Source organism: Accipiter gentilis, chromosome 20 (genome assembly GCF_929443795.1).
Source record: "Accipiter gentilis chromosome 20, bAccGen1.1, whole genome shotgun sequence".
Lineage (NCBI taxonomy): Eukaryota > Metazoa > Chordata > Aves > Accipitriformes > Accipitridae > Astur > Astur gentilis.
In genome coordinates, this window is record NC_064899.1 from 12,389,661 (window position 1) to 12,412,417 (window position 22,757).

The 22,757-nt window shown below is 43.1% G+C and overlaps 2 protein-coding genes across 8 annotated transcripts in view; both read left to right on the forward strand.

The window, feature by feature from the left end:
- RELCH (RAB11 binding and LisH domain, coiled-coil and HEAT repeat containing) overlaps positions 1–7,686 on the forward strand; it is an 82,865-nt gene extending 75,179 nt beyond the window's left edge. For 3 of the 7 annotated variants that reach the window (XM_049823781.1, XM_049823778.1, XM_049823782.1), the window contains one exon: positions 5,610–7,686. In XM_049823781.1, coding sequence (XP_049679738.1) covers positions 5,610–5,730 — 121 coding nt within the window. In that variant the 3' untranslated portion in view covers positions 5,731–7,686. The remainder of the gene's footprint in view (positions 1–5,609) is intronic. The other 4 variants (XM_049823779.1, XM_049823785.1, XM_049823783.1 and 1 more) reach the window with 2 other exon arrangements.
- A 7,587-nt stretch (positions 7,687–15,273) lies between these two features.
- The window catches only part of TNFRSF11A (TNF receptor superfamily member 11a), a 28,735-nt gene continuing 21,251 nt past the window's right edge, over positions 15,274–22,757 (forward strand). Inside the window, exon 1 of the mRNA XM_049824052.1 lies at positions 15,274–15,518. Coding sequence (XP_049680009.1) covers positions 15,459–15,518 — 60 coding nt within the window. The 5' untranslated portion in view covers positions 15,274–15,458. The remainder of the gene's footprint in view (positions 15,519–22,757) is intronic.

Below are 22,757 nucleotides of genomic sequence, written 5' to 3' on the forward strand. Positions count from 1 at the left end.
GTACGTGTTCTTTTGCCTGCTTGTTACCTGGAACAGCATACCAGCAGGTAATTTCTTATGGATTACTATATAACATAATAAATCCTTAGCAGTGTTGCCAGGAAGAGTTTGAGAAGAAACAGTAGGTATCTGAAAAAAGAGAATCTGTCCTCAGTCCTGATACCATGGGAATCAAGAGAGTTACTGAAACTTGTTTATGTCATGCTTCCATACCTGTAAGAAATTTATAGAATTTACTTCTTGAAAGAGCTCAGGCAAAATCCTGGAAGCAACCGGTAATTTAAGAATGACTGAAATAGGAAAGGTGTACAAGAATTGAACAGAAGAGACATGGTGTAGAAAAAGAATCAGTCTCTCATGCACTGAATAAAATCTCTCAGACTTTACTAGTGGTAATTAGCCTGTTTACTGATGTAGTTGATAATGAATGGAGTGTAGTAAGAACTGAATCCATCTGAGACATGAGCATCAGGTCAACTCTTGAAGGTGTACTAGAAAAGAACTTTAGACTTCTGAAAGGAAATTATTTTAAGACTAAAAAAATCCAAGTTCTGCAACAAATCACAATCCGTAGTGTATCTGTTCTAATAAGGTAGTTGGTTCTGTCTGTGGCAATATGATGAAGTAGGGATTGTAGTGACTAAGTGCATTCCAGTTGAGTGGCTATTTTCATCATGAAACAGGTATTTCTTTGACATGTTAGTTATTCATAGAATAAGAACAGGTTTATTTGACTTAATCATTCCACAGGCATATTCTTTGCTTGCAACATAAATAGCCAGTCAGTCAAGAACCAAAAAACGCATTCATTAATGCTGTTGTTTTTTTCCCAGGGCTTCACTATGTTACTTCCTCAAACTTTGTACTTTTGTCCTTATCCTTTCTGCCTTCTCTTAAATGGAGCTTTCTGGCATGCATACCTGTGTCCCATCCCCATCCCCTGGTAGTCAAACACTGAATGCCCATCCCCTTCCTGTATCCTTCAGATTCTTCAGCAGCTGTGCATTTGCTTTTTATTTTTAAAGAATGGTGAACTTGGCACTTAAGCCAGCTATTTCCTCAGAAAACAACCTACCAGTAATGATTCTTGGCAAGATAGAAACTTGCTAGTTGCCCCATTAGCCATAGCCTACTTTTTGCAAGTAAGCATTAGTTTTATCAAGGTCTTCCCTGTACTATGTACCTTGCATAGTAGATACCCAATAGGTAATTGTGATAAGGAAGAATTAACAGCCAGACTCTTTGCAGATCTGATGCTAAGCAATTGCTGCAGACTCTCACCAACCAACCTGTGTAAGGACATCTCTCCACATAAGCAGTGACTTAATATTTTGACTAAAAAGTTGATTCATTTGAATCAGTTGCGTACATGGGCATGTGTTACTTTGCAAATATTTCCCCTGACTGAGTTTTGTGGACTCTTTTTTTTATCTACAGACTAACCAATATTCTTTTTTCTTTTTAATTCTTTGTGCAATAAAAAAAGCCACCACCTCAGACTTTGGCTGTGTAAAGAAAAAATAAAAGCAGTGTATGTATCTAAATAGATAAGACTTTTATGCCTGATAAATGTTTTTTTGGAAGTAAATTAATTTATTGCTTCTTGAGCAACTTCTTGACAGCCTTTTAGGAGAGATCATTAGAAAAGATGAAATTGATTCTTTCTCAGGCAAACATACTGTGAAAGAAATTTTTTTCTCTCCCAGAATGCAGCAAGTGTATGCGCTATCAAACTGGTCTCTTTAAAGAACACCATTTTATTATCTTACCTCTATTAACTGAACTGTGAAACCTAAGGTTATGAAACAAAATTCCTTGGCTGAGATCCTCCTAATTCTCAAGTGGTTCTCTTCAGTTGGACAGGATTTATTATTTTTTTTTAAAATGTGTGCTTTTACCTCTCTCAAATGTTTTAACCTATTTAGTTCATCAAAGCCAGTCTCTGCGTGGCTAGAGTTTGAGTGATCAACTTTTATTTCACGTAGGGTTTAGACTTAACCTTGCTTTAGCTTATATCAGTGCAGACATGTTAACCTAAATCTAAGAGGTCTGAATTAAAATCCCTGTTACAGAAATATTTTGAAATCACAGTCCTATTAAGCCATTTGAGAAACAGATAAATGCAAACATGATGCAACATCCAGTGTATTTTCTTCTAGAACACAGCTGCTGAAAGCTTAGATTTGAAAAGGATAAGCCTTCACAATGCGTCACTTCATTCTTTAATTAGCCTTCCCCTTTCTTATTCAAAATCAGGCTATGGTTGCAATCTTCTACCGTACAAAACTAACACGAAATATTTTACCGCTGAAGAAATGACCTTTTCATATACACGAATATCTCCTTTTTCTTGCTAAGCTGTTGTGAATTTCAGTTCCTAATTTCAGCGTTAAATATATATTTGACAAAGGATTTAAATGCAGCTAGGAGATAAATTACTGATTTTTGTTAACATCAGAACGCACGCACAAAAATAAAACTGGATGCAAAAGCAACTGTAAGATGCTGTTGGTTATCTTATCTTTGCCCCTCGCTGTTAGAAAAGGTTGGTCAAATAACAGGGGGTCACAGAAATAGTTTTTTTAAAAAAGATTAAACTTTGTCTTTCTAAATATTGGATAGCCACTTTTGTTAAACATTTTCTTCAGCAATTAACAAGGTATTTCAATCATGGGTAACAGCTTACATTACAAACCGATTTTTATAAAATGTCCAGCATGAAGGTTTGTTTTGGCCTAAAGCTTTCTCATAAAACCTGTAGCGTGTAATTCATCTAGATGCTGGTCAAAAATTTGATGTTTACACATTATTTTTGTTTGTGGGCTGCTTTCTGTTTGGGTTTTTAAATAATGACTGCGTGCAAGGACTTTTCTATAGGATTACTTGTTTCAAACAAGATATATTATTGCCTTGTTGGGTTCTCTGATTACTTTTTAAAAAAGACATGAGACTCATATTATTTGATTTCATATTGCTTTTATTATTATGTTTAAATGTTCAATTCGTATAGTAATAGAAGTACTTTTGAGGCATATTTAAACTCTTAAGTATGTTGAGTGCTGTGGATTATCCTTCTGTTTACAGTAACATAATATTAGAAAACATGAACTTCTAGACACTCCAGTTCTTCATTTTTAATTTTTAACATCAGATGGCTGATATCCCCCAAAACTGTTTTGAAAGTCCACTGAACATTTCCTGGTTTTCCTCAAGCTTATTCAGGATCATTAGAATGACAACACAGTTTGCTTAAAACAACTACAGGTTTGTCACCAGTTGCTAGGCTTTCTTTTCTGAAGTAAGCAGATTTTTTTTCTTAATGTTGCTAATGCTTGGAACATACTATATTTGCCAAATCATTTTCCCTTGTTACACACAACTCTAGAATACATCATAGGCTGGAATAGCTTCTTGTGATTACCCAGCTGATAGCAAGTATAAACTGTTATTTACATAATTTATATGCCTTTGCTTTATCATGAAATCAAGGGAAATTGCACAAGAAATCCATCTTACAGTAGTAGTTTTACCTGCTAAGTTTTATTAGCTGGAAATATGGGATTCCTAGTTGACTGTAGATGTTTAATCAAGCCAAAGATGTCTGGCTGTGTGATTGTGCCCGAAAGAAGTATTTCACATAAAAAGTTTATAAATCATTCCAAAACACTATATATGTTCATCACTGGCTGCTAAATAGAATAAAAAGATTATTTTTAAAATAAAATGTCAATTTTTATCAGGTGTTGTCTAAAAAGAGATACAACCTGAGAAAAATTTTCAAAATTTTAAACTTCACTAAAAATTCAGATATCATACTTTCAATAAAATGATGCTTAAACGCTAAATATTAGGTAATGAGGAACTTTACAGAGCTTTCAGAAAATACCAACTAATAATATTTACCTTGAGATGATTGATTTGGATAACCTCTTCCATTAATAGATGCACTGAAAAAAATACCTAGGAGTATGCTTTGTGATACTCTTAGGTATGCTATGTGAGGCATACCTAAGGCCCCTTCAAGAATCTAGGTCCGTTAGGCACTGTGGAAGTGCAGAAGGGAGTCACTTCAGCTTAAAAAGTAAAAAGGGATGGGGGATATATTTGAGGAGATACAGTTATGATACAATTAAGTTATCTGTAAATCCACAGTACAACTTTAGTGAGAAGCTTCCCTTTTTTCTTTTTTTTTTTTCCCAAGTAGTTTGTTTAAAAAGAACCAGAATGTGTTACCGTTAAGCACCTTTTTTTGTGGTATGAAATGGGAAAAAATACTGAATGCATCCCTGCTACCTTTGAAGAAATCATTCGAATTCTGTTGAAGCAATTTGAAGTTAACTTCAACTTGACCTGCCTTGATGCAAAAGTATCTAACAGAACTGTTTATGACCTACCTTGCAGACTGAGAAGTCAATTCTTGGAAGCTGGCCTGTGCCAGTAAGACAGATCTTGTGATCTTGGGTCTAATTTTTAAACACAAGAATCCATGCTGAGCTCACAAGGGAGAATTTAACTGGTAACGTTTTGTAAAATTGGCCCTGTCTGCTATTGAAAAATGTTTGCCATTTTAGCTACAAATACAGGAAGTATGGAGTATTTATTAATATTCCTGCTATCGTTTGCCTTGTTGCACTCTTGTCTTGGGACAGATTACTGCTACTATGCTGAACAGTTACATATATCTGAAGTTGAACTCACTGATATTTTGTAAATTAAAAAAAACCACAACCAGTTAATTTTGCAACATTGGGATAATTTCTTAACATGTTCAAAGTTGTAGCATCTCACAGGTCCACCATTGATTGGGTCGCTCCTTCTAATCCAGTTTGTGGGAAATTTGTGAACTCTCCATTGTCTTCTCTAGTACGTATGAAGTAGGAACACTCAAGCAAAGGTAGCAGGAGTCACATTCACAACAACCAGAAGAAGCAGCTCTTTACCCAGCGAGGGGTAGACCTAGTAGGACTCTGCCCCAGGGTGGGGTTTACAAGAAGTTTACAAGGAGATCGAAAGCAAGCTGAACAAGTGATGTGAAGATTCGTTGCGAGTGACTAGATTGACAGTCCACACCAATTTTAAACTCTGCTCAGGTGGAAATAGTTTGAAAATAAGAGAGTTGGAAATTAAGGAGAGAGGTCACTGTTCTGTACTTGCTTTTACTCTTTCCTACATGTCTGCTAGTGGTCACTGTGAGAGGCAGGATACTTGGGCTAGGTAGATCCTTGGTCTGAACCAGTACTATTCTTCTATTAAATAAGATGGACATTTCCAGTGAGAAGGTAAAACCGATCTTTCACAGAGGTATTTGTCACTAGACCAATTGCCAAATAGCTAGCAAATGCTAATGTGGTGAATTCTAAAGGTAGTAAAAAGTAGCGTGCACAAAAATAGTTTACAACTTTTCACTAGGACTGGGAGGGCGTGATAATTCATTTAACAGTGTGTATTTGGGCTTGATTGTGATGGTTTTTCAGTTCTTCTTGACAGACTGGTCTTTTGTGATCTTGAAACCTCTAAAATTCAAAGGCAATTCAGTTGCTCATTAAATAACAGCACGGTGTTCTTTTTTTCTTTTTAGTCTTACGTCACTAAATTTTTTACTTTCCTAGCTCAATGTCGATTGCAGCGAGCCTTGTGAGTGAAGATACAAAGACCAAGTTTTTGAACAAAATGGGCCAGCTGACTACATCAGGTGCAATGCTGGCTAATGTGTTTCAGAGAAAGAAGTAAGATGGGAAAAGGAACTCCCAGCTAACACTAAGATGGACCTCACAGAGACTGGTTCCTGTACTTGAAGTACTTGCCTTTTAATTTCTTCTGTCTTACGTTCTCGTAGTATAATTTTATTCTAACCTCCAAAGATATTTGCACTGCTTTTGAATATTGCTGTGTATCTGTTAATTTTGGGTTAACTGTGGTTGATATAAAACTGAAATCATAGTCTGTACCAAGTCCCTGTTCTGTGTTCTTGTCTTTCCAGCATAATTTTTTTTATATAGTGGAAGGTTTTGTTTGTTTTTTTTTTTTTATTTTCTGACAAGATATCAGCAAATATCTGTATTATACATGGAGCTATTATGACGGTACTTAAAATAATGTAAATTTGAAGTCATTGTCATGAAGTAATAAAAGTGGAGATTACTTATGTATTTAAATTATGAAAGAGTAATGCAGATTTTTTTATTATGTTTCTAAAAAGAAGAGGAAGAGCCACCAGCATTTGTCTGTGCTTCTAGGGTTGTTTTTGTAAGTATTGTGCATCTTGAATCCGGAGGAGTTGCAGTATCTAATGTATGAGACTGCTTGCACTGCATCAGTCTGCAGGGAATGCTCATGTTTCAGATGCTTTATGCTGACATTGTAAATGCTGTACAAAGTCCTTCAGATAAAATTCTCACATCTGTTGTGGTTTTTTGAGGGATGTTTTCTTTTGCTGGAGTTTCTGTTTTATTTTAAAGCACTTTAACAACCAGTCTACACATCCAGAGGCACATCCACTAAGTAAAGGAAAAACACAATAAAGTAATAAATGTTAACAAATGTATAAGCTACTACACAGGAGTACCAGTACAGTTCTGCAGGCAGAGGAAACTTATGAAGGAGAAAGAGTGCTTTCATCTTGCAGTCAGTGTGCAGTTGTGTATACTGTGAAAGCTAAAATTCAGATATTTTGTTGTTTAGATTGAATCTCAGTTCAAATTTAATTTCAGAGTATTTGAAATTGTTAAGATGGTTGACATGCAGTGTCTTGAAAATGTTAAGTAGACCGCATACATACTTTATAAAAATGACATTACAAGGAGTGTCTTCAACTACCAAATATTTTTTGTCAGCGAGGAAGCATTAACAACTAAATCCTTTTATTCTTATGCAGCACTTTTTTCCCCCTTCTTTATATCTATGTAAGCTTCTGAAAGTAAACTCGAGTGCATGCATGAACTGGTATGAGGTAGCAAAATATAAAAGCTCAGGCGTTCTCTGACACAGTACCATTCAGTTGGATGTATTAACATCTTTGAGGACAGGGGAAGTAAAAGGAGTGAGAGAAGAAAGTATTCACGTTTCCATTTTGAAATGGAATACGGATGGAGTAGCACTTCAGGTATTGCCCTTAGATGGAATTAATGGAGATATAATTTGAGATTTCTGACTGCTTCGTGTCTGTGCCCGTTGGCTCTGCATATACAGTCACCTGCCATGTTTGTGTTGTGACAGGGCCTGCTGCACACTTGCACACTGTCAGTCCCTTTACGTTGCACTGATTAACCATTGTTCTTCAGATTACAGACAGCTCCATGCCTTCTTCTTGCTTGTTACCGTGAAAGTATACTTTTAGCAGACTGACTGTGAAATGGAGACATTCCTGAGGAATGGGAAGTGGTGACGTTCCTCTCTATTGTTCTGTTGTCAATAAAAAGTTTTGTATACCTGCCTTGTCTTGTTACTTATAGTCTTCTCCGAAAAAGATTATTGCATTACAACAACTGCTACAGGAGTGAGATCTAATGCGCAGAAATTCTTTAGCCTTAACTTGTTTGTATGTAGCAGATGGTAGACTGAACTTGTAAATGAACCATCTCAGCGTGCCTGTTTCACTTTGGATTCTAGTCATGTGGCTTTATTGACATTTTCATGCAGGGTCTCCTCCTCTCCTGTGCCACGCTTTTTTTTTTTCTTTTTTTTCTCCTGTCTGTTCCAGTAGTTGCAGTGCCAGAGATAGCTCTGTAGTCATGAGACCAAAATGACTTCTTTATGGTTAAGCTCCTACTTTCCAAAGCAGGGCAGCTGCCTGCAGGCTGCCTGTGAGAATGGCTCCTAGCCCAAACCGAACTTCAACCAGCGTTTGGAAGCCTGCTAACTGGCACAAGTCAAAAAACTGACAGCGATTTAACTATGGATGATTGTGGGATGAGACTCTTGTTTGTTAGTATAAATGTAGCATCTTGACCAGCTGGGTCCAGTCTCTCCAGCCCCTTGCGAAGTTTAGCTTTTCCTAGTCAGCATTTTACTTCATACCAGTTGATCCATGGAGGAGTTTGAGTGAGAATCCCAGGAATACCAGCTCCCCTGTCCTGGTTACTACTGAGGTGAAAAGAAAAATCAATCTGTGTAGGCAACAAGCCTTATGCAGGTTGTCTTCAGGAGTTTTGTCTCCTGAATTTCAGGTCCCTGTTGGTACATGTTGGTTGCAGGAGGTTTTTTAAGTGTTTGTTAGTTTACCAAATGTTGACAGGTTTTCAAGAAGATGGGAAGAAGTTGTTCTGTGTGGTGTTTGTTTTTTCTTTTTCTTCCTCTAGCATTCAGGAGTGGGAAAGAAAAGTGAGAAATCTTTAAAGTAAAAAATTACCAGAACATTTTAAATTAACTTTTTTCACTCTTGTTATACAAAACAAGTTAAGTAAACCTTTTGGGAGAAAATACTTGATTAAAAGAGGACAGTTGGATATCCAGCATGGAAAGCAATTAATCCCCAAAGGGTTATCCTCAATTGCTTATGATTTTCCAAAACAAGTATTCTGTTAAAAAAAAAAAAAGTTGGTTTTATTAGTTCTGCCTGTATTTCTATAACTTGTTGACTTTAAATAGGGGATATGTTGAAGATCTCATGCTGCCCCTAGTGTAACTTCAGAATCTTAGTATCTTTCTTTAAAAGATTGACTCATGCTCTTAAGCAAAGATGATTAGTGGGCTGAAAGTACATGGCTGCCTGAATTAAGTGTTCATGATCTAAACATGTTTTCTGTAGATTAAATATAAGGCTGACTGATATTATGCATATGTTTTGTTCTGAAAGAGATTGTTTTCTAAAACTGTAAATGAGAAAAATTACTCTTTTCCTATCTTCTAATCAAGGTGAATAAAGGGAGCTCTTTAAGAAAAGCTGCAGATTCTTCTTCTGTCTCTTCCACTCCCCTTTCACACCAAGAAGAGAAAAAAAGCTGCTGTTGCTGTACATAAAAGTATTCTTTTGTATGTACATACTCTCGTTAGGAGAACTAAAAGCATTTTTTGAATGGATTAGTGGCTAGAGAAAATGAGGAAGCTGATGTTTGCAAATTAAACTGTTAAAGTTGAGAGATAAAAATTATCCATGAAGATGATCTGTTGTGAAGAGCAAGGAGGAGTTTTTGTAATATATTGTAGGAATTCATTGCTACATATGGATGATAAGATGATTCAAAATGGTATGGAAAAAGCAGAAGCGTGGAATATTTCTGTTTTCTGTGTTGTGACAGCGTTAATGGCATTTTTCTGTTCCAGGACTAAGTGGCTCTACATTTTAGTGCAGTTTCTAAAGGTGGGTATCATGCATTCAAAATGTTTTAAGTCATTTCCCATGTGAAACTTAACTGATGTTGATGTTTAAGTAAACCATGAAGTACTAGTAAATCTTTGTGGGGTAGAAAAAGCATTAATATGCTCATGTAACAAGCTGATTGGCATGGAATTGATCTGAGAGAGAATCACAGAATTTCTTGCATGAGATGTAGATGCTGATGAATTACAGGACTGCAGTATGGGGCCAGGCAGCAAGACTTCAAGGAAACTGGTTTGCTGGTTTACTGAGTGCATTTGGCTAACATTTCTAGCAAACACATCCGGATATGTAGCTAATTTGTTTTAAATTATAAAATTGGTCAACAAAGGCGTGGAGGAGTGTTGTTGTTAAGTAGGCTAATTAAGTCCTGGATTTTACTGCTGTATGCTAATATATCATGTGTTAACTAATCTCGATGACTAACCATGAATGAATAATCATTTTCCAGAGAAACTGTTTCTAAAGTGTTCTGCCTTCAGTTTTAATGCCAGTCAGGTTTCATGCTTCCAGATAAGCTGTAAGAAGAGATGATTCTGCTTTTGTATAGTTCGTAACAGACAGGCAAGTCAGTGGTAAACAGCCTGTGTCTTCGGAGGCATCTGTCTTAACGTGCCGAGTTTGAACTTCTATCGTACTTCCAATGGAGTGAAAGACTTCCTTAGACTGAAGATTTCTAGTTCCTAGAAACCTCGTGAGCAGTTCTACCGTAGAAGTCAGTGACTTGAAAAGGTGACTCACAAATTGGCGTTAAGGGCCGATGCCACGACAGTGGCCTGGCTGTTCCTTTCCCAGCACTGGTATTGCATGTGCTCCTCACCGTGTCCCAAAATTATTTTGATTGTGGTCTTGTGCTGCTGCTCTTTGCCCTGCACTTTAATGGAGATTTTTCCCTTTCCCCAAAACCTGAGAAACTTCTTCAGCTTCAGTTGCAGCTGAGGTGGAGGCAATGTGAAGGAGGAGTCCTAAAGTAACAGCAGCTGTAGCGTGTGCCTTGTAGGATTCTGTGTGTGATTCTGCCGGACTAGTTACACCTTCCCTTTAAAAATACGCTGCAAGAGGATCGGGAAGGGGGAAGAAGCAGCTGTAGCATTTAATAGGCAATAAGGTGTCATTTAGATTTGATCCTTTGCTGAGGGATGAATAATGCACTCTATTGATCCAAGAATGAGTCGTCTCAATATTCAGGTGAGTTTTCAAAGAAGTTCAAGATTAAGTGTGCTCTTAGATGAAATAACAGGGTGACTCTGTGGACCCGGTAATGGGGTGTTGCACAGTGTTTCAAAGGATTTCGGTCTCAGTCCTCTTGCTGAGGGGTTGGTGGGTGTTTGCCAGCCTTAAAGACTCGATCTCCAGGCAGGACAGAGCAAGCTCCCCAGTTCGTGCCAGTATTGCTCTTGTCCTAAGGATGAATATATGACTTAAGTCTTGGAGGTCATCAGGTTGGCGTCTCTTAAAAGCATGAACAAATACTCAAAGTTAAAAATTCACCACGACATTGTATTTCTTTACAGAAGTATGTAGGCATTGTTATTGCCGCAGTGGCTGGTGATAACTATCAGTTCAATGTGTGCTTGCATGTACTCCAAGTATTTGACACATTTGTGGTGCCTGGTTGTGAGCTTTTTTCTTGCGAGTGCTGCAAACTTCAGGTTTTTGACAGGCATCCAGCAGTGGTACATTTTTGTGGGATTGTAAAAGGTGTGTTGCATAAACCACACCAATGTGACTAAGAAGCTTTGTTATAGTTGCTCTGTCATAAAAAATACTTGTGTGCTTGAAAATCTCAAGAAGGTCGAGCGATAGTCTATTACGGAAACTTGCGTTTCACAAGAAGAAAACAGTTTCAAGTTGATGGCATGATGTTGTGTATGATTTTTATGGGTTTTTAGGCAAATAATAATTTTTTTAATGGATTAATTCTAATAGCTAGAGACCTCAGCTGAAATTAGAGCCCCCTGTGCTGAAAGTGTGCAGATATTTTTCTACCTTTTTTTCTCTTTAGCTCAGCGTAGAAAGCTCCACATACTGGATGATGTAGTAGGACCTTCTCCCTGTGGCGGGTGACAACCCGTTGAAGGCAGCCTTTCTCCCTGGCCCCATGACGGACTCTGTGCACGGGTTGCTGATACTCCATAAGCTGCACTGCGACCCACCTGCCCCCCAAGGCATCCCCCTGATTGACAGGGCTCTTTCTTGGAGCTCATGCTAACTTCGCACATGCGATGGGTTTCTCGCTCACCTGCTGAGACAGGTGCTCGTATTTACGAAGCCTGTATTTAGTTCGGAGTCTGAAACCCCAACCAACCTTTACAACATCTAGTGGAAGAAAACCGTTGATCTTGATCCAACCCTTCGTCTCATCCCCTTTCCCCCCACAGGTTGTGAGAGGTAAGGGAATGGAAGCACCTTCACAGCCTTTCTGTGTGGAGTGAAAAGGCATCCGGGGGGCAACCACACGTGCCTTTCAGTTTTGCTTCTCTACCCAGGTTTCCTTCACTTTGTTTCGAAGACCCAGGTTCAACACGCAGCCTCCTAGTCCTCCCGCCCGGGGAAATGGGGCATCCCGAGGGGCTGGGGCCCTCGTGCAGTAAGGGGCAGGGGAGTTCGGCGGCATGGATAAAGTGAAGGAGTAGCAGGGGACGTGAACGTGAGCCTACAGGTGCTGTTCAGATGCCCAGGCAACTGGTGTATCCACCAAACCATTCCTTACCTTTGCTTTTCAGGTTGAAAGTTTTAGAAAGGGAGTCAAATTCAGGGATTTGCCTGGGAGTTAGTCACCGTTTATCCAAGCTCCTGCAATAGAGGCATTCTTACACCGATGCTGAAGTGGTTTCGTTTTCAGACAGTTAGAAAACTTGCAGTATGGCATTGAATGCTGAAGTTCTTTTAAACTGTTATTTAGTATGTCCTTTCCACTTTTCTCTCTTTAGGAAGGAGGTGAGAAGAGATCTGTACTGACCGCAGACCTGCTAAATGGTGAGCCGCGCTCACGGTTTGTTTTCAATGGCAGGCTTCACCTGGGAAGGGATCCTGATATTATCCAGGGGAGTATTTTGATTCTGTCGCACCTCTAGGGCTGCACATGCTTTTCCATATCTCTTCTCTAGAAGGAGCATCCCGAAGGCCAGTCCAGTTTAGGCTTGCATGCCACAGTGGTGAGCAGAAACTGGAGGCACCTGAACGCCACCGTAAGTTTGAAATGTTCCGATTTCAAGCATTCTCGTTTTATTCAAAATAGGTGTTTTGCAAAGGTGGCGGAGAACCTAGTGTTCTGTCATAGAAAAGAATAAATCTTTCTTATAGAAGAAAAAAGCTGACAAGCCAGTTTGGGTGTAAATTTTTGTCTGTGCTACATAGAATTATATACATGATAAAGTTAAGAGCATTGACAGCACTTTCTCCTATACATTCCCTAGTTCATATTTTCAAGCATTCACATTTCAGTTTCTAATGATCTACTGCAATATATAATTAAGACTATAAAGCACCCAGTAGTGGTTTCTGCGGGTTTTGGCTCAGAAACATAAAATTTAACTCAGAGGAAAATGTCTGAGCTTTCAAAAAGAGGCTGTTTTCACATAGTGGTAGAAAACGAGAGAAATTTCAGCCTGAACAAGAAATACTTCAGGCAGGATCAGGGGTGAGAAGGCAAAAGGAATTGAGCTAACATGCAATACTGAACTGTCTGGAGCTCCTCTGTGAGCTGAACAGGGCTTGGCTTTACTCAACGCCTTCAGAGCCTTTACTCAACACCTTCCGAGTGAGCCGATAACATGTCTAAGTGCTCACGACAGTGTGAGTTCGCTCCTGTAAATCTGTGGTTAGAATGAGCAGCTGGTAAATAAACACAGCCCATAGCCTTGGTATTGTGCTAAATGTAAAAAGGGGAAGAGACTTAACAGACTGTTCTGTTTAAAAAGAAACATTTCCTTGTACCTTAAATATGAACATTTTAAAGCACGCTGGCAAGCGCAGGGCTGCGAGTTTTTGGCGATGGGTGGCCATGGCTCTGGCAGAAGGACCTCCGCCCTGCGCTGCTCTGCCGTCTCGCCAGGCTCCCTCCAGGACCGATGGGGAATAGCACCGCTGCCAGCGGCCAGGCAGAGATGTTACCCACGCCTCAAGCCTTAACTTGCAAAGCCGCCGGTGAAGTTGGCTTTGCCCGTGTTGCCTACCGGGCAAGCTGGGTGCCACGGCCATTCCTCCCACCTCTCGCCTCCCACTCAATTTCTGTTCAGTACTAGAGCTGTAGCCTGTCCAGCCCAAGTGTGGCGAGACCCTGACCCCTCTGGCAGGTCAACAGGGCTTGACGCTGCCATTGCACGCTCTACGGCTTGCTAAAACCCATCACCATGTCCCTTGCTCTAGCTCTTCTTGAGATGAACGGGCAGCAGGCCCTAAGCCAGGCACACCATGCAGTGTCCCTTTGCCCCATAGCCCACAGTGGAGCATCAAACCCACTGGGTTTTGCACCCAAAGAGCCGTGTCGTCTTGGGGAGCAGGCAGGGGAACGTGGGCACCGAGACCTGCTTGAGCACCGATTGGGCAGGGCCCAACGCTTGCAGAGGACATTGAGGGTGTTAAGTGTTGAAAGGAACTTTAGGAAGATTTAAAAAGGTCTGGATTTGTGGTCCCTGGAAACTACGTAGAGGTGAAGTGGAGGTCATAGCTTCATTTTGCCAAGCAGGCAGACCCTCCATGCTCGCTACAGGAGAGAAACTCAGCAGCCGTTTCTGTCCTGAGCGCTCCCGGCCTCTGAGCATTGCTCCTCTGAGCAGAAATCGGACAACAGCAGCACAGGTAAAGGATTTCTTTTAATATCTTCTTCATAATTTGTATTTATTTTTTTATTTGCAAACGCAGAGCAACTTTTTTTTCCTGGTCAAGGGTTAAATCTAAATATACAAGTGAAAGAACAACTTCCCTTATTTGCTCAAGTCAGCAGCACTCTCTTGGCTTATTTCACAGCGGCGTGTGAGCGCAGGGAGGCAGGGAAGCCTCTCACACGGTCAGTCAGCTCTGCCAGATCCACAGCCTCCAAAAATCAGCACTGCCCTGTCCTGCCCCACCGCGGAGGATTCCCGTTCCCTTTGCAAGACGAGGGGCATCGCGGTCTGTGCCCGTGTTTGAACGGCGTGCCGCCGGCTGCGGCCACTCTTTTGCCGGGCAAGGCGGTCGCTGCTGGGCCGGTGGTGTTGGCCATGAGTCTGGTTTGGGGGTCAAGAAGCCGCTTTGCGCTGTCCCAAGTCGGGTCGCGGGGACTGGCCCCGTGCGCGGCGTTGGGTGTTTTAGGAGAGCTCCCGAAGCACATCATCTGCTTTTTCTTTCCCCTGGCAGCAATCCCACCCGCCGGCTCCCACCATCAGCCAAAGCAAAGTATTTGGCGGAGGAGGGCGGGGGGGGGGGGGGGGCTGGAGGTGTGCCAAAACGCCGAGGCTGGCACCCGCAGGGCTGTTGCACAGGAGCAGAGATGGGATAGGGGATGGGACGGGACGGGACCGGAGGTTTTCCCCAGTGCCGGGGGCAGGAGGGTGGTTGCGTCAGGAAGGATCAGAGAGCCAGGCGGGAGGCTGCCCGAGGCACGGCCGAGGCCCAAAATGTCTTCTTAGAGCGTAAGGCAACGTCCAGAGGTGGTGGGGAGACAAAGCGGTTACAGGGCGGACGCACGGCGAGGGATGGCACCAGGTGAGAGGAGGGCTTGGGAAGGGAGGAGGGCACAGAGGGTGGGAGGCAGGTGGATGGGTGGCCCTGCCGAAAAGGACCGGGAAAGCGGTCCTCATCGGCAGGAGGAGGGACGTGGGTTTGGTGACTAAACTTCTTGTAAAAGGGGGTGGAGAAAGGAAAGGGAGGGACAAGAAGAGGGGGAAAAAAAAAAAAACCTGCATGTCAAGTCTGAGGAAATGCTGTGGGAACTGCAGCCAGGCGCCTTTTTTTTTTTTTTTTTTTTTTCTCTCTTCTTCTGCTTCTTCTCTCTTCACCCCTCGTGTAGCTGAGAGGAAGGAAAGGAAGAAAGAGAAGTAGCTAGCTCAAATGTGCCTCGCTCTGCTGCCGGGGCGCGGGGGCTTGGCTGGAAGAATCTAGTTTCTCTTCGGTGGCAGGAAAAGGAGCCACAGGAGGAGGCAGAGACGGACATCCAGACATGCCCGTCCCGTCAGGCTGCTGGCTCCTTCTCCTTTGCCTCGCTGCCGCTGGCAAACAGGTAAGGCTGTGCTGCCAGGGCTGAGCTGGAGGAGGGGGAAGGCGGGTGTCGCGTCCCACCCGGGGAGGTTCGGTCCTTCGCTCGGAGGAGGTGGCGAAGTCGGTGCTCGTGGCATCTTGCACCGCCGGCACTGGCGGAGCGGGGTTTAGCAGGACGGCTTCGCCTGCCTTTTTTTTCCCCTCTGGTTGTTCGGGTTTTGGTTTTGTTTTTTCCCTCTGACTCGCCTTGTCTCGCAAACTTCTCTCGCTTCTTTAAAATCAAAACAGCCCAAACCCAAAGCTCCAAAGGAAGCCAGAGGATCTGCAGCAAAAACAGTCTGCTCCTGCCCAGGGCAGGGTGTGAGAAGCCAGAAAATATTTGCAGTGAGGTTGTTGAGGGGTATAATTTGCATGTAGAGTAAAAATAAGGCAGACTCCACCCTACCAAACAGATTTATTCAAGAGAGCGTGAGCACGCTTGTCCCTTGGAGGTGGGATGAGCGTGGATGGTCCTCGCAGCCCAGCCACAGCCCTTCAGCCTCCCCGGAGGGGTGCAGTCCCCCTTGTGCTCCGACCACCCCGCCAAGGCGAATGCAGGCAAACCCTGAGCAGCCCCGGAGGTGGGACGGTGCTGTGACCCCAGGTCCACGGGTGGAAGACTGAGGCCAGACCGGCTACGTGACTCGCTTGGAGGTTCACGTGCCGCTCGTGACAGAGCTGGGAACCAAACCCCGGTCCCGGGTCAGCTCCCCCAAAAGGGCAGCCCTTTCCTCGCAAGGGGAAAGATGTGAGCGAGGTTTGGCTCTGCAGTCGTTTGCAAACTGAGCGTGCTCTTTTTTGCAGCTTTGTGCAATGCCAGGTGGCTCATGGTCAGCATGTTTTACGGTTGGGATCGTTGCTGGTCTTCCCCTGTTTTCAGACAGATGATTTTCTACAGCCAGCTCTTGCTCAGCCTTGTGAATGGCATACATTGGGTTTCCTCCAGCGGTTTAAATTTGCAGAATCTTGCTTTGCTTTTTCTAATTATACAGCTTAAGAATTATTCCTTTCCCTTTGGGTTATTTAGACCCTTCTAAACTGTTTGCAAATCCCATGCTACAGGCACTTTATTTTCTCCATTAATCGATATTTGGCAGCCTCGCTACCATTTGTATTTCTTTCATTTGAACTTCTAGTATTTCTCTGCATCTCATTGTTCTTGATTAGTTGTGCCATTTTTAAGTGCTTCCTTCAACATGGTGCTATAACTGGGCCATGGCTGGGTTCCCTGAGAGCAAGGTGCAGCTTCAGGGGGAAAAAAAAAAAAAAAAAAAAAAAAAGATAAAAAAACCCAAAAGAAAACAAAAAAAACCTCCGCTGTCTACAGTTTCCAATTTAATGTCTGACCGCATAGTCCAGAGAGCCTTCCCTCTGGATCCCTGGTCCTAAATATGTTGCCTAAAACCACACCAACCTTTTTATCCCCCTCTAAAACATATGTTTCATGCTGTCCACCCTCACTCCTTAGGCTTCTCTTAAATTGCTGCTTTCCAGGTGTCCTCCATATGTATATGAATGAGCCTGCATATTTCAAAAGTGATTTTTACATCATAGCTTTCGGGTGGTTTGTCCCATTCCTCGGTATCCTCTTTATCTGTCTCTTTTTTTTCTGCCCTGGTGTTCAGGACTGTGATCAATGCAGTATGATGAGCAGACCTCAATGTTCTTCGTACCTTTGCTTCAGGTCACTAACCATTACATATTTGCTTCCTTCTGGAGCCATTTGGATTTGGGGCAGTTGTTCCCTTTGGAATCTCCTCATTGCCTGGAACCTGCTCAACTCTTGACCAAACCTTTTCCATGCTATAGCTCCCAGCATGTTTTAGGTACCCTGATTTAGGAGCCAGGACTTGCTCTTCATTATTTCTCACCTCTCAATTCATAGCCTTTCAGAGGATGCAAAACAGGGAACTTGTATTTATTTGGGGCTGATGTGTAAAGTCTTTCCACTGCATTCAACATGTGCTTAATTCTGAGTCTGTAAGTGGTTGCACAGGGTGCAACTTCCCATTGCTAATACCTTTGGACAACAAGGAGTACCAAATAGCAGGGGGCTCCAGGAAAGTTGCAGTGTAAGTTTACACAGGATACGCCATACTTTGTCTAAGAGCCCGTTAATCTAATATCCTGTCTGCAACAGTAAGCAGAACCTGCAAGTCAAGAATGTGAAAGCAAGGCAAGCCTGGAGAGATGTTGCTCCCAGCCAGCCTTTCAGGTTCTCCTTTGCTTGACTGATTTGAACAGTGGCTTCTTAACGGAGTGCCGTGTTCTGATGGAACAAATTGTGACAGTAGGTGTGGTAGTGCTGAAGTTTGTTTGTCTGATGCACTTCTGTTTAGAGTCGACAGTATGGTGGAGTAGTGGTAGGGCAGTGATATTTGCAATGTATTTCCTGCGAAGAATGAGAAACACTTGGAAATGTAAGTTAAAGAGTACTCGTAATTCTGCTGAGAATAGACATGATCATCGTCATCATTTTCACCAAAGAGGAAACAGGAACAGAGAATTCATGACTTGCTCTAGGTCACACACCGAGCTTGGAGCAGAACTGCTGGGAGGAGAGCTCAGCCCTCCTTGTCTTGTGCTTCAGCCACAAGATGATCTTTCCAAGTGATTTGTCTTGGGCACCTGTTAGAGGACTCGCTATTTTGCTTTCTGAAGCATGATCTGCTCAGCTTCTTTGTACAGAATAGTCACATCCCTTCCTTGCTTAACACCGGTGAAGAGCATAAATGTTTCTATCAGGTAGGAGTTAAAGCCTGTGAGAAGGTGCATTTGCAAATACGCAATAAACCAGTTGCTCTTCCCTTCTGTGGCAATGGGATGGGTTCTTCCTCTACTCTGTAATATTTACTTTATAGGGAAAGTTTGCTCAGTGCAAGCATCTGGAATTCTTTGTAACCTAGAAAAAATTTGGCTAAAATATAGATTATCTTTTAACTTCCTAAAATACACAGTGTTTGTGATGAGAGGGGAAAAAAAGAGCTTAAAAATGTCCATGCTGTGTTATATCATGGGCTCTCCTGGTCCAGTATTCCTGCTCTGATCAGGACCAAAGGAATCAGTCAGTAGAGCAAAACTGCAATATCTGATCTAAACTCCTGGATTTATTCTGTTGTTAACAGCATGGGTTTCAAAGTTACTGTAATTCAATTAGTTCACTTGTCAAAATGCCCTTGCAGGAACGGTTCCTGCAAGGGAAACTGCAGAGTTTTTCATTGCTTTGCAGTTTCCCCTGGAACATGTGAAAAATCTTACAGAACCTCGTATAAAAGGAATATAATGCATATAAAACTGAACCAATCCACAATTTAAGAAACCTCTGCCACTTTTCTTTTCATGTTAAGTATCGTCTTCCTGATGTAATTCATTCTTTCCCACAAATGGGACCAAAACAAACCTTTGCCACATTTCACAAGGCAGTAGAACTCAAAGCTTATCAGCCATCTCAAGGGTACTGACCGACGTCATTTATGGCACAGGGCTTTCTTCATGCTATGCCAGAAGAAAAAGAAATGCAGGTCAAGCAGAGAGATTAACTGTGGCCTTAAGGATCTGTTTCTATTGCCTGTTACTCTCATGCCAAAAACCCTCAAGCTCAGAAAAGTGGGATGCAATTTGACCACTCTGCAAGAACCAGTGCAGACGCTAAAAGGGATGTGCGCATAACTACAGTGTAGAAAATCACGAAAACCTCCAAGTTGTGCCCTCTGGCATTTATACCGTAACGCTATTTAGAGGAATAGCGTTTGAGTCGCTTTGCTACGTTTACCCATCTGTCCCTTGGAGTTCAAGTGGTGGAAGACCCTGCTGTACTAGGTACACACTTAGATGCCACAAAAAGGTAACCCCTGCTGCCAGGCTGTCCTCCTCCTGCTCCTCCTTGTCAACCTGTGACCAGGTCTCCAGGAGGTGTTTGCGGTGACCAGAGCCAGGAGGGTTCCTGCCACCGCATGCTGTGACCGCAGAATCCAGACCTCCTTCCATCCCGCGCCCCGAGCTGCAAGGGGCCGCTCTCCAGCGCGCAGGAGGTGGGCGGTGGGGAGAAGAGGGAAACGGAGATGGCTGGTTCATCACGTCCTTGGCTGCCACCGTGCTTCTTGCCCAGGCTGCCCCTTTCCTTTCAATGGAAACTCAACTTGCCAGGCAGCGCTGGCTTCTGCCGCAGCTGCTCACCCTCTGGTTTAAGGATGCACTGGTTGGTGTTGCCTGCACGGAGAAGCAGCTCCTCTGAGAATGATTCATTATTACTGACGGAAAGCGCAAAGGCAAATATTTGTGTGTGATAAATGCAATACGAAAATGAAGTGCTGTTTAACCAGGTTGCACTATGGACTTGGGTAGGCCTCAGTCTGTACGACACAATAGCCTGCCTGCAAGAACTTGCCCCTTTTTATGACTTACTCTTCTTTGAAAATGGTCCAAAGTTCACGTAGCAGAAGAAAGACTTGTTGGATCTCCATGAGCAGCAATGGCTGAAAGTCGCAGGGTGGGCTGCAGGAGGGAATCCTGCTCTGCAGGCTGCGCTGGCACCCGGGGCACTCTGCTGTTGTGTCTGCTCCATGGCAGCAGGGTTTGGTGTGATGCTTCAGCTCTGGGGAAATGCAAGTTTTCCTGATTTTTCTTTGTTCATGTGTCACCGCAGTGCGCAATCATATTTGTGAAGTGGTGCCTCACGGAGGCCGCAGCACCGCACAAGAGGAGCGATGCCGACTTGTCCCGGCGCTCCAGGACGTCCTGGTTTTTTTCCCATACCTATGCAGCCACCTCAGCTGCTCTTCACAGTGCTTCCCATGGTTATTCTTGTTGTTTGCCTTGTCAGGGCGTGAGTTGTCTGGGCCCAGGGCTTGGCTTGCTTTGGTGTTTGTATAGCCCTTAGGATGTCGTGGCTGCAAACAAAGCCAAAGAGTCATTAATCACCGCAGGATAGAGCCCCATCCATTTCCCACCCAAGTCACAGGGAGGTCTGCCCACGGGGGCCCAGGAGGGGAGCAGAAACGTCCCCCCGGCCGGCTACCGTCGCACAGGCTGCAGCATCCAACCCTCCTCCTTACTCTCTGGGTCTTCTTCTGCCCACGGCCCCACCGGAACCCCCGTGGTGGAGGCACGTTACCCGCACCGCTTGGCCAAATGTGTTCGTGGTGGGTCCCTGCCTCTTCCCCACCACGTCCCCGGAGGCGAGGCTGGAGCAGGGGCCGCGGCAGAGGACGGCAGCGCAGCGGGCGAGCAGAGAGCCGAGACCCAGAGCTGCATCTCGGCTCTGCTACAACCCGCCGGCTGCTCCCCTCTTCAAATCTAGATAAAAGAGACCAGGAAAGGCTGTGTTCGGTAAAAGAGCCAAGCTGGCCGGTTTAATCCACTCTGTAAGAGCCAATTAGCCAAGGAGGGGGGGAAAAAAAATGAGGTCATTCACCCTCACCACTTTGTGGCTACTCCAAAAGAAAAAAAGTATATAGGATCTGTTCAGGAATGACAAAGAACAACATTTGTGACTACAGATGGGTGCAGAATATATTTAGTCAGTGGTCAAAGTGGAGGGAAAAGAAAAAAAAGTCTTGTACGGAAAAAAAAATACTGTAAAGTTTTGTTAGGCAACCCATTAATCTGAAATATAGATAGGGAAAAATGTGCTACTAGGTTCATATGAAGTCCTAAAAATTGCTTATGTAGCACAGAAGGGAATCTATTTTGAGCATGTTATTATGCCACAGCAAATAGTTTTGCCTTGTGAACATCATGCTCTTCAGTAACTTTTCATTGTTCAGTAGCAAGGATGAGATGATTCCTTGAATCTGCTCTCACAGGAAAAAAAAAATCTCCCCTGCCGTACCACGGGTAGTAAAACAGGCTGCTTACAGAAACAAGCCAAAGCCTGTTCAAATCAGGGAGGAATATTTCCACTGACTCGACTGGCTTACGGTCCTTGGCAGAGCTGGTTCCTTGTGGTGACATCTAAAGACTAAATTAACCAATTCTCAGCCCAGTCCTGAGCCCTTTAATAAAGGCAGCAATTCCTTCATGATGGAGGTGGTACAGATCCGATCATGCAATTCTTACTATAACTCACACCAAGGCAGAACGGTCCGTGTCTGTTATGTGCATCCCCTCTATACGACCATCATCCAAAATAAGGGTTACAGCCCTACCGCTGCCATTCGTATTTCTGCCTGCCGAATATTCAGCATTTCTTCCATGTGCAACGCTAAAATCCAGGAGAAGGAAACCAAACAGAACATCAGGTGGTGAAAGCAGGCTTCCCCTGATCTTTACAAGCTTTTTAATTCTCCCCGGCAGTTCAGCTACAATTGCAGGGTCTTGCCTCACACCAAATTGGTTAATACATTATATTCCACTCTGGTGGCCTGCTGGAAGGAAAAGGTACATAAACATGCAAAATTTTTAAGCATAGAAAGTCCCCATTGAACTCCTAGTCTGGCGTCCAGAAATAGCCCAGCCCAAAAAAATCTGTCATGTTCATTTCTTAAGAGTTGACTTCAGTTGATGAAGCACAGAAAAATAATCTGCTGAACTAAAATGCAAGAGGAGCGTGCTCCCCATAAATGATTGTGTCTTTAGTGCCTTTTTTAGTATCATTATTGTTTTGATTAAGCGTGAATGGGTGTAGAGATGCTCATGGCGAGCCATTGAGACTGTACCTGGAGCTGTGCGGCTTCTAAGCTTTTCTATGGAGTGCTGCTCTTGCACCTGCTTAATCTAGAAGAGATTTGCCTTTGCAGGCCTTTTCACAAGCACATCTAGGTATCAGCTTTAGTAATGTCATTATTCTGCAGTTTTTATTTTTGCTAGTTATGGACGGTTTTCTTGCTGTCAAGCCTTTTTGTTAAATATTTGAGTTTGGTTAGCTTTTGGTTTTTACTCTCTGATTCATCTTTAAAATATTCTGTTCTACCTCGTAGCTATTAGTCTTTGAATTGCTGGGGCAGTGGGGACACGTAGGTTAAAACATGAGGTTTTGCACCAAAGCGCAGGCAACATGCAGACGCTACCGACCACCCAGTCGATGAAAATGTCAGGTGTGCCCTTCTGACGGTTGTATGAAGAAGGCTTTGTGTCTGAATGATGAATGCTGTGCATGTGACGGCGAGTTTTCAGTCCACTGAAGAAAGCTGGCTGATTCGCAGGTTTGGTCGGTAGCCGTTTCAGCCCTGCCATCTATCACCTCCGTCATCTCCCTTCTGATACACCTGAGGTTCCTGTCTGC